Source organism: Oncorhynchus clarkii, chromosome 16 (genome assembly GCF_045791955.1).
Source record: "Oncorhynchus clarkii lewisi isolate Uvic-CL-2024 chromosome 16, UVic_Ocla_1.0, whole genome shotgun sequence".
Lineage (NCBI taxonomy): Eukaryota > Metazoa > Chordata > Actinopteri > Salmoniformes > Salmonidae > Oncorhynchus > Oncorhynchus clarkii.
Window position 1 is genome coordinate 17,320,914 of NC_092162.1, and position 10,412 is coordinate 17,331,325.

A 10,412-nucleotide genomic window follows, 5' to 3' on the forward strand; every position below is an offset into this window, starting at 1 on the left:
TGGCACCAATGTTACGTATGATAAAGATCATTTCAGACATATAAGATGTAGGCCTATGTCTGTTTACACATGCATTCAATAACAGAGCTGCATGTTTCCCATTTCCATGCATGGATTACAAACTGTGGTTTGTATAATACTATAGTTCAGATAGCAAGAGAATATTGACTGGGTTGAGGCCCATTAAAGGATGACAAGTTATATGGATGTTTATTTGTGCAGAAACAAACATTGGAGAGGCTGCCTAGAAAGTAAGGTATTTTGGTAAGCTATTTAATTGATCTTCAGGAAACTAGATCCTCAAGTCTGGTTCTCTGCCATTGTCATGTCTAACACAGGAGGCTGCTGAGGGGAGAACGGCTCATAATAATGTCCGGGAACGGAGCAAATGGAATGGTAAACACCTGGAAACCATGTGTTTGATGTATTTGATATCATTCAACTCATTCTGCTCCAGCCATTACCAGGAGCCCATCCTCCCGGATTAAGGTGCCACCAACCTCCTGTGGGCTATAATGTTCCAAATATTTAGAGGTAATTTCCATAAAAGTCTCAAACGTGGTTACGTTAAGCGAGTAAGCTAAAGTTCAGCTCATCGCCATTACCTGCAGTAATTCGAACAGGTCAAGGTGTTGACATCGTTCATTGACGTCAGCAATAAGGAAGTGTGACTTGCACTTTGATGTAGGCTCGAGGTGCTTAGGAAAACAGACTTCAATATTGTTCCAACTAATTTCATTATCAGAACAGAAAATGATTTGAGAAGATCTACTAGAATCATCTCTGGCCATATTCAAGTCAAACAGGAGTAAGCTATTACAATGAGCATTACATAAAAAAGGGACTCCCATTCACAAGTCCCCACCCTGACATTCGATAGTGTCAGAAACCACATGCAAAGTTGCATGCAGCTGCAGCAGAGGACAGGTACACAGGGCCAGGGCAGTGAGTGACTGAATCTTTCCCACATTCACTTTCCCAAACATACCATGCTTGGTTGGCATCATCCCACAAACCACTCATGATGCAAAAATAGCCTTGGACAATCTGTATGTTAGGATGACGCTTTTCCATCGGGAGCACCGTGAATCCTTGGGTGGAGCCCCATTCACACACAGCATGGCTCATATAATTAATTACCAGTCGGACAAAGACAACATCTCTGAGGAATGCTGTGTGTCTGGACAGAATTACGGTCCAAGAGGAAGCTATGTCCATTGTTCTATGTCTGACCTGCATACATGATTCAAAAAGATCATGTATGCAGACAAAACACGAGGAATAGTTTTCACATGATAGGTAAATTCCTGTAGTAAAGGCCAAGTAATAGAACTGCTCTTCCTTGTTTCATCCATCAAATGACAATGAATAACTGGCACATCTATAGTTAGGTTTGCATCCAATTTGCGACAGATTTTCATACGAATATTAAAAAATCTGCATAAAACAATATGCTTCACGGAATCGTGGCTGAATGACGACATGGATATTCAGCTAGCGGGACACACGCTGCACCGGCAGGATAGAACAGTACACTCCGGTAAGACGAGGGGGGGGGGGGGGGGGGGGGGGGGGGGGGGGCGGTCTGTGCATATTTGTAAACAACGACTGGTGCACGAAATCTAAGGAAGTCTCTAGATTTTGCTCGCCTGAAGTTGAGTATATTGTGATAATACTATATACTATAATACTATAATACAGCTATACTTTTCGTTACTGTTTATTTACCACCACAGACAGATGCTGGCACTAAGACCGCACTCAGTCAGCTGTATAAGGAATTAGCAAACAGGAAACGACTCACCCAGAGGCAGCGCTCCTAGTGGCCGGAGACTTTAATGCAGGGAAACTTAAATCAGTTCTACCAAATCTCTACCAACATGTTAAATGTGCAACCAGAGGGAAAACAATTATAGATCACCTGATCACACACAGAGAACTACAAAGCTCTCCCTCGCCCTCCATTTGGTAAATCCGACCACAGCTCTATCCTCCTGATTCCTGCTTACAAGCAAAAATTTAATCAGGAAGCACCAGTGACTCGGTCTATAAAAAAAATGGTCAGATGAAGCAGATGCTAAACTACAGGACTGCTTTGCCATCACAGACTGGAACATGTAATGGGATTCTTCCGATGACATTGAGGAATACACCACATCAGTCACTGGCTTTATCAATAAGTGCATTGAGGACGTCGTCCCCACAGCGATTGTACTACATACCCCAACCAGAAGCCATGGATTGAGGCATGCACGTGACAAATTAACTTTGATTTTAGCATTTTCCACACCAGCGATGTTTACATCACTGACTTTTTTCGGATAAAAGTCTGTGGGTGATGACGTGGTGGGCATAAACATAACTTTTGCCGTTAAATTCCCATGTACCGAATTAAAAATACAAGTTCAATTGGTTTCCATCGCATTTTCAACTGTATTGGTGGTTTTGTCGCAAAAACTGTTGCATTATATAGCAAATGTGCCCACTCTGGTCTTGGTACATGCGCTCCAGCCAACAGCTCGCAGATACAGTGCGGGTAGGGTGCCATTATTATGGATAAGATAAATATTATTTCACTTTATCAAACGGCAAAAACAATTTAATGTTTTCATCAGCCTGCTCGTGGCTTTTTTTCAGGTTATAATTCATCCGCATGAAATGGTTGGATGGAAACGTGACTAGTGATAAACAAATGTTGCTCTGCAAGATGTGCACTCCATAATTGAATGGGAATTCCATTTATATTACTCTGAAAAGTCATTAAATAGTAGCCTCGGCTATGGCATCAGCAGTCTGGCACAGCCAACTAAAAATAAACAAATCTGACAATTATATTGTAAGGTGTGGTGTAGGAATGTAGCACTGCAACTCTGACCAGTCAAAATGAACAGCAAGCACTCTTGCACCTGTGGTGCTTGAAAACAACTCCTACATTAGTCAGTCCTATACACATAGTGGCCTAATTGAACGAACAAAAAAGTATAACTATTTAGGCTTAGTACTATAAAAAGCGTCCATCAGACAGGGAAAGATGAACCACTACCGCTACGTCTCGCCTCATTGAGGTGAATGACCGTGGTGGACGCCACTGCCTACCTGAGCTTTAGGTTAGCCATGAATTCCTCCAAAGAAACATTGTCCAGAAGAACAAAGTCAGCCTTTCCAAACTCCAGACTCTCGTGTTCTGCCATGTTGTATTTTTTTTTATTTTTAAATCGGTTCAGAAGAAAATACTTTTTTGAAAAAGACAACTTCACTGTTTTGAGGTGATCCCTCCGCGACACCAGGTAAACAATGGCGAGCTGGTCAGTGCACCTATTCAAGCTCTAAATGGTCGAGGAGCATTGTCTTCATTCAACTAACGTTAGTCAACAGTACAAGTGATACGATATTTTTTACTCATTTTGAATGAGCTGCAAAAAAATAAGGAAACGATACAAAACAGCCAAACTTATAGCAAAACGTATCTAATTATTTGTTCTCAATACAACGGACGGTTTCAAATAGGAATGGTTAGTTCAGAATATGCTTTCATATCCAGACACTTGTTGCTTTCGCCGAAAAGGTATTGTCCGGAGTCCCGTTACACTAAACGCCTATCAATAGAGCCCTTTCCTTGAATTTCTCGTCTCGACTCTATACAGACGAATACAATCCTACCCGCCTCGCAACGCTCCACCCCCTGGTCAGAAGTGTTGGTCTAAACTTGTCATGTGTACATTTTGAAAAAAGTACAATTCCCATGACAACTGAAGAGTTTTATACATTTCTCGGGTGACTAGTCATTTTGACAAGTTCTTCAAATCCAATTCAGTATGCCTAGTCAGTGCCTCAAATGATTCCCAATAATTATGCCATATAAGGAAACATTCATAGCCTACAACATCTCTTATGTGCAGACTAATCTACATAGCAGGCCTAAAAGAAACACCTGAAACTTGATCCCCCAACATTCTGGTCTTGACTGGAATAAAAAAAACTGTTGGGGAAGGTTCTCTGCACTGTTCAAACAATCCAGTAAATGTGAAGGAGTTAAGATAGAGCGTGGCGTATGCTTGTTTGCATGTGACTATTCCTCTTTTGTTTGTTGATATTTGTAAATTAAAAAATAGTGTGGCCTTGTTAACTTCCAAAGGTGGAAGTTGCATCACAGGTGCTCTCTACCATTTCCCCTGAAAATCGGAGCTTCCGGTTGTCAACAACTCAGCCTAGCTACATGCAGGCCTGCCATTTGTGACTTTGGGTAGTTTTTGTATGTCAAAAATAATAGGATGTAAAAAATAAAAAACTTTTTTTTTTCAAGACAGCCTGCAATTTTTAGGCTCAACTCAACTCCCTGTTACAGAATTTGTACCATTGACTGACCATATAGATGATGATGAACATATGACAAAAACACACTCAGCACTTTTAATTTATTGGAATTAGGCCTACTGAACACTGGCAAAATAAACTCAACATATAGGTTTATGACTGACAGTCTATATCACTTCACCTGATGCTGCTGTAATTTGTCTACTAATTACAATTGTATGCCCTAGTATGCCATCTTGTGTTTGAGAGAGGTAGGCTATTATTTTACAATCTCTTATTACTATACTGTAATTGTATTAAAATACAAAAGGCCTATCTTAGTGATATAGAGTATCAACTAACACAGCATTTTACTCTGAAAACATCATGGGCGGGAAATATTTTTCTTACTGGTGCCTTTTGCAAATGTCAGCAAAATATGGAAATTAAATGTCAAACAATCTGAGAATTACATTAAGACTGCCTAATTTCAACTCTTGAGAATCTAAATTGTTTTCATTTTGAATTAAAGCAAACTTTCACTTGCATACAGTATTTATTTTAAGCCAAATGATTGATGTCCATGCATCTGACTGTAAGTTGCTCTGGACAAAAGTGTAGACTATGCTAAATGACCAAAATAAAAAATAAAATGTTAGAAGAAGTGTTTTCAACTGCAACGCTGTTTTGACAGAAACACCATTAAATCTATAAATAAGAATCATATACTAAATGAAAACAGACACATATTGGCTTTAGTCTACCTCTTCGACTGAACAAGCAGTGACCCACCAAATGTGATGGTATTGGATGAAGCAGTGGCCCAAGAGCTACCACAGTCTTGGCTTACATACACCAGGGACCCTCTGCGCAGAAAGGTCATATAAGTGGACAGATTACCCACAGTGGAGGGACTACTGATTTTGGTGTGAGAGACAGCCACCCAGTAACCATTGATCACCAACCATAGGTCCGTCTTGACACCATGTTTCCCACTCTGTGTGGAGAAGAAGAACTGGTAGACTCCTTTGACAGGAGCCCGGAACACCCCGGTCCTCCGGTTGAAGGCTCGCCCAACGTTCACAAGGACAGTCCTGTACTTGATGCGGTTCACCTTGCCTGAGATGGGCCCGGGATAGGAGGCAAAGAAGTGGACTTTTCTCTTCAGGGCTGGAGGAGAGAAAATGACCAGAGATCAGCATGGACATTTGGAAATGTATTTTGATTGTTTTAATTCAAAATGTTTTATGACCACTCACGTCTTGGCTTCTTCTTACACCTCCAGTTTATATTGTCTCGACTTACACAGGTCTCGCTTTTCCTGCACTTTCCACACACAATGGTGTTGATATCTGACGGGGGGGTGTCACATGTTCAAATTGTAAAACACTCATAAACTACCACAATGAGAGTTCTAGCTACACATATTGTGTCCGTTTCCCAGACACAAATTATAGCCAAGTCCTGCCCTAAAAGGCGTTTTTAATGGAGAATCTCGATTGAAAATGCTTTTAGTCTAGGACTACACTTAGTCTGTGTCTGGGAAACTGGCTCACAAAGACCAATCTTACCTGCACAGTAGGCCAGGTGACATGTCGTCGGTTTGGTTAACTTGTAGACGTAATAATTGCCCTGGCACTTCTTCACTTTGATGGGTGTGGACTTGAAAGCGCAGCAGTTCTTGTTCCAGTGGCCGCAGACCTTGCGGGTGACGATCCCTTCCCTCCTCTTCGGGTGAGGCCCGGCCAACCACAGGGGGGCGTGGGTGCCACACTTGTTCATGGGCACACACCTCTCGGGCATCTGCAGACTGTTGCCCTTGTAGAACAGGCGGTACCAGCCTTGCCACTTGACGTTGCGGTCACACATCTTGTTCTTGATGCTGGTGTTAGTGGCCCTCCAGGGCTGGTCCAGGACGGTGTAGCGGAAGCAGGGATCGAAGGGTCGCATGGAGTCTTCTTCCTCTGATGACCGCACGATGTCCCCCTCTCCATGGTTTGGGGGGTAAACAAAAGAAGTGCTGCCTACCAGAGATATCACATAGACAGAGACCAGACAGGAAAGGAACAACAGACCAGTTATGCTCACACTAACGCTAGTCATATGGAGATCTTGTCAAGGATTATAATGATGATCAAATTTTACTTATCAACAATAATGAAATCGACTGCAGTAAATGTCAGACAGGTATACTACATAACAAGCTGCACAAACTATCATTGTAAAAAAAGTTGTAGAAATGTAATTGTGACGTAAAGGACATATCATATAATTTCATTCACTGACCCATTTCTGTTGTAGTCTCATTCTTAGGGCTTGTCAGCATCTGTGGAAGAAGAATCAAAAAGTCTAATCTGCCCGTTTAAAGAAGTATCCTATCACAAAAGATAGATTTTAATTAAGTGGAAAATCCCTTACCTGATTCAGGGCCTCCAGCTGTTGCCTGATATTTGTTTGTTCACATTTGAAGTGTTCCATTTCCTGAATAGATTTTTTATTAAAAAAAATATATGACAATAACCAATGAATAACTAATGAATCTTGTTACGCAGTATTATTGTTTAGGGGCGAACAAAGATCGATTCTTAGACTACATCATAGAAAGAATTTCTAAAACATGTAATTCAAGTTTCAAAAATTGCATTACCTTGTAGACAGCAGCAAGTTGCATCACCAAAGGTTGATCCTCAAACTTCCAAATCTTAAACTCAACCTGGAAGATTAAGATTTTTAAAAAGCATTATTAATTTGGCAAACCTTTGGAAGTTTTATAGCACTGTGCCAATCTCATTATTAGGTTGGGTTTGGAACTTCCATCTGATGTAAACAACATTGGGAAGAACGTATTTAATACATATAATATAATATGATTTCTATATTCCAAATCTCCATCTGCTCTGCTTTTGAACATCACTCTGAGTAGTTGATACTCACAGAACTGGCATTCCCTACCGAGCCCACTGTGTAGGATGATAGCACAGCAAAGAACACAGCCACAGTTAACGCAATCATCTAGGGAAAACAGTGACAAATAAATTATATAAGATAGTACTATTTCAATTATTATACATTTCTAAGATTATTTTTTAGATATTGTGCTATTCCCAAATGAATGCTCTTGTAATTACATATGTAATTACATATTAATTAGAAGAGGAGCGTGATCAGATATAAGGTATTTCGTTTTAAATTATGCTGGCTAAATATTCTTACCTGGAAACACTGCATCTCAGAGTCAATGATGAGGGACCCTGTAGATTAGGATACCAAAGTTAGGGAAACTATAAGGGCTGTCAAATCCCTCTGTCAAATGTGTTGAATCAGCACATATCAGAACATATCAGCATCATGGAGCAAATGATTCATGTAATGCACCTAAAGGATTTGAAATGGTACCAACGGTACAGGAACTGATATTTGTCTTTAAATAATATAACCCTACAAAGCACTTGAAATTTAAAAACGCCCACAGTGGGCCCCACCTGTTTAGGTCAGCATCTTGAAAATCAGTCCGCGGATGGGCTTATATACCCATGTACGGGGACTAATGTCACACACAAAAAAAAGAGAAGTTATTAAGGACTTCAGTTAAACAGCATTTTACCCACTCAGTAAGTTTAGGTGTTACTTTTCACAGACAAGATGCAGACGTGTACATGAAATTATCTTACTATCAGCAGTTTTGGATGCAGTGTGGTCAACAATGGCCCATGGAAAAAGTTGTTGGCTATACATATTCATGAACTGCATTTTGACTTTTCATGGGTCAAAATGGGTCCTCATCGGGGTACAAAATCACGGGTGAATTGGGAAAGAAACTTTCAGTGTTGATTATATCAGACAACCAGGACAGTTAAACTTATTCTAATGGGGCTGATTCAAATCAGAACAAAACAGATACTAAGTGGTAGATCAATATAATAGATCAATATAGCCAAGAATTTGATGCTGTCCATGAAATAAAATGAACCCGATACACCGATCTGAAATGTAAAATCAGAAATGGCTCTTCAAATGAAAAGGTTCCCTGTCAAGTAATTTTCATCTGTTTGATTTAGGTTTTGAGACATGTTGCTTGTGTAAGCAGCTAATGGGGCAATGCATGGGAAAACCACATGCAAGATATGATTGGTTGGAGCCATGGGTGTGCAAATGTTTTTTCAGCATCAGCAAAACTAAGAGCGGTGACATAGGCTGCAGTATGACTCTAAAAACACTTTACCTGCATTTTCCATTCAATCGTTTGTGGGCTAAACCTAGAATTGAAAAACAATGATACTTGAAACGTTGATTGGATTAACGTGTGAATATGTTGAATACGTAGTACTACTTCACGTTTCCTCTGTATTGAAAATGTCCAGTTTTTACATGTGTAAATGTCAGCAATGCACTCAGCACTGTAATACCCCGAGAAAATAGGTCCTATTCTAGACTGAGGGGTGCAGGCATTTTTACATTTTAAATGTAATTTATTTTGCAGATGCTCTTATCCAGAGCGATTTACAGTAGTGAGTGCATACATTTTCCTATTTGTTTGTTCTGGTCTCCCTAGGGAATAGAACCCACCACCCTGGCATTGCAAGTGCCATGCTCTACCAACCGAGTCACACGGGACCCAGCCACTGAGGAATAAAGAACTTGAGACTATGTCCAAGATGTCCGAACGTTGATTTCAACATGATCTACTCATGCGATCGATGGACCGTCTATATCCAGCTTGCATTCGGTTTAGACGGCCCAATTTCACACTCAGTGCACACAGGGAGCAGCGCAAGCAGCGATAACTTCCTCACGTTGTCCAAAAACATGGTAGACATTGGATGAATATAAAATGTTAATATCTTCGGCTGTTAGTGATGGGGAAAAATAGGCCTCATCAACAGTTATTTTAATAATTCAAAGGATGTTTTGTACACAAAGATGATGACTAAAGTGTCTTATTAGGAATTTTCAAATCTGACTTCTCTATGCGGCTGTCTATGGAAATTGGCTTTATGGGCCCGGCTTCAATTAAACTGCAGTACTAAAGGAAGACTGTAGGAGCAGTCCAAACTGTCTAGACCAGAACCCTGGCCCCTTGGCGCCGGTCGTCACTTCTTACCACAGCCACAGTCATAAACCCTGCCTATTTAGACAATTTAACTTCTTAAAATGTGATTGTAAATTTAACCCTAACCACACTGTTAACCCTAACTTTTAATTAAGATCAAAAATCTCATTTTTGCAATATAGCTGTGGCTGTGCTATCTAGTGGAAACCTTTGGGTGCAGCTGCATAATGATGCTTAAGGGCTGTGCAAACACTGCAGTATCAAAGATACCCCAATAGGGGTAGTAGCAATGCTACTTTGGTATCTTACTGTTTCATGCCACTGAGAAGATGAATTAACTGGCATAGCTAAAAACAAACGTAATAAATTGGTAGAAATAGCACATTGAGTCTGCAGTTGAACATCCCCTTTTTAGACTAGTGCTATTGAAGAGTTCTTTCAATTTTCAGTTGTTCCACACAACGTTGTTGTCAGGACTGGCTATTCTTTGTTAGGATGCACGTCAGACGTCTTTAGCCAGGGCACAGGTGGTCTGGCTTGCCAGATTCTTAGACTAGGCCTAGGGCATTGAACAAAAGACTCTATCCCACTTTAATCTCATGGTTCTAATTCTAATCACCTATTTTTATGAATATGAAAAACACAGTGCCACCGACGCGGCCCGCTACCAAAGACTGTGGGTTCTCCTTCTCTGTGGCCGACACGAGTATGACATTTAAACGTGTTAACCCTCGCAAGGCTGCCTACCCAGACCAGCTGGCTGGTGTGTTTACAGACATATTCAATCTCTCCCTATCCCAGTCTGATCAAAGATGACCAACATTGCTCCTGTACCCAAGAAGGCAAAGGTAACTGAACTAAATGACTATCGCCACGTAGCACTCACTTCTGTCATCATGAAGTGCTTTGAGAGACTAGTCAAGGATCATATCACCTCCACCTTACCTGTCACCCTAGACCCACTTCAATTTTCTTACCGCCCCAATAGACCCACAGACGATGCAATCACCATCACACTGCCCTAACCCATCTGGACAAGAGGAATACCTATGTAATAATGCTGTTTATT

General features: G+C 40.7%; 2 protein-coding genes across 2 annotated transcripts in view; both read right to left on the bottom strand.

The window, feature by feature from the left end:
- The window catches only part of LOC139368059 (unconventional myosin-Id-like), a 119,126-nt gene extending 115,514 nt beyond the window's left edge, over window positions 1–3,612 (bottom strand). The window contains exon 1 of the mRNA XM_071106595.1: window positions 3,097–3,612. Coding sequence (XP_070962696.1) covers window positions 3,097–3,191 — 95 coding nt within the window. The 5' untranslated portion in view covers window positions 3,192–3,612. The remainder of the gene's footprint in view (window positions 1–3,096) is intronic.
- Window positions 3,613–4,399: 787 nt separating this feature from the next.
- On the bottom strand, window positions 4,400–7,876 carry LOC139368060 (uncharacterized). The gene is made up of 9 exons (XM_071106597.1): window positions 7,776–7,876; window positions 7,507–7,544; window positions 7,228–7,305; window positions 6,941–7,006; window positions 6,712–6,774; window positions 6,580–6,619; window positions 5,865–6,317; window positions 5,553–5,645; window positions 4,400–5,463 (listed from the first exon to the last, which is right to left on the bottom strand). The coding sequence occupies exons 2-9, from the start codon at window positions 7,519–7,521 to the stop codon at window positions 5,054–5,056; spliced, it is 1,218 nt and encodes a 405-aa protein (XP_070962698.1). The 5' UTR covers window positions 7,522–7,544; window positions 7,776–7,876; the 3' UTR covers window positions 4,400–5,053.
- Window positions 7,877–10,412: the final 2,536 nt, after the last annotated feature.

Bases quoted from the DNA above. Each gene is read 5' to 3' on its own strand.
- LOC139368060 (XM_071106597.1), bottom strand. The intron at 6,620-6,711 runs GTAAGGGATTTT...CTTCTTCCACAG, and splicing joins AGCTGGAGGCCCTGAATCAG to ATGCTGACAAGCCCTAAGAA. The intron at 5,464-5,552 runs GTGAGTGGTCAT...TCTCTCCTCCAG, and splicing joins GTGTAAGAAGAAGCCAAGAC to CCCTGAAGAGAAAAGTCCAC.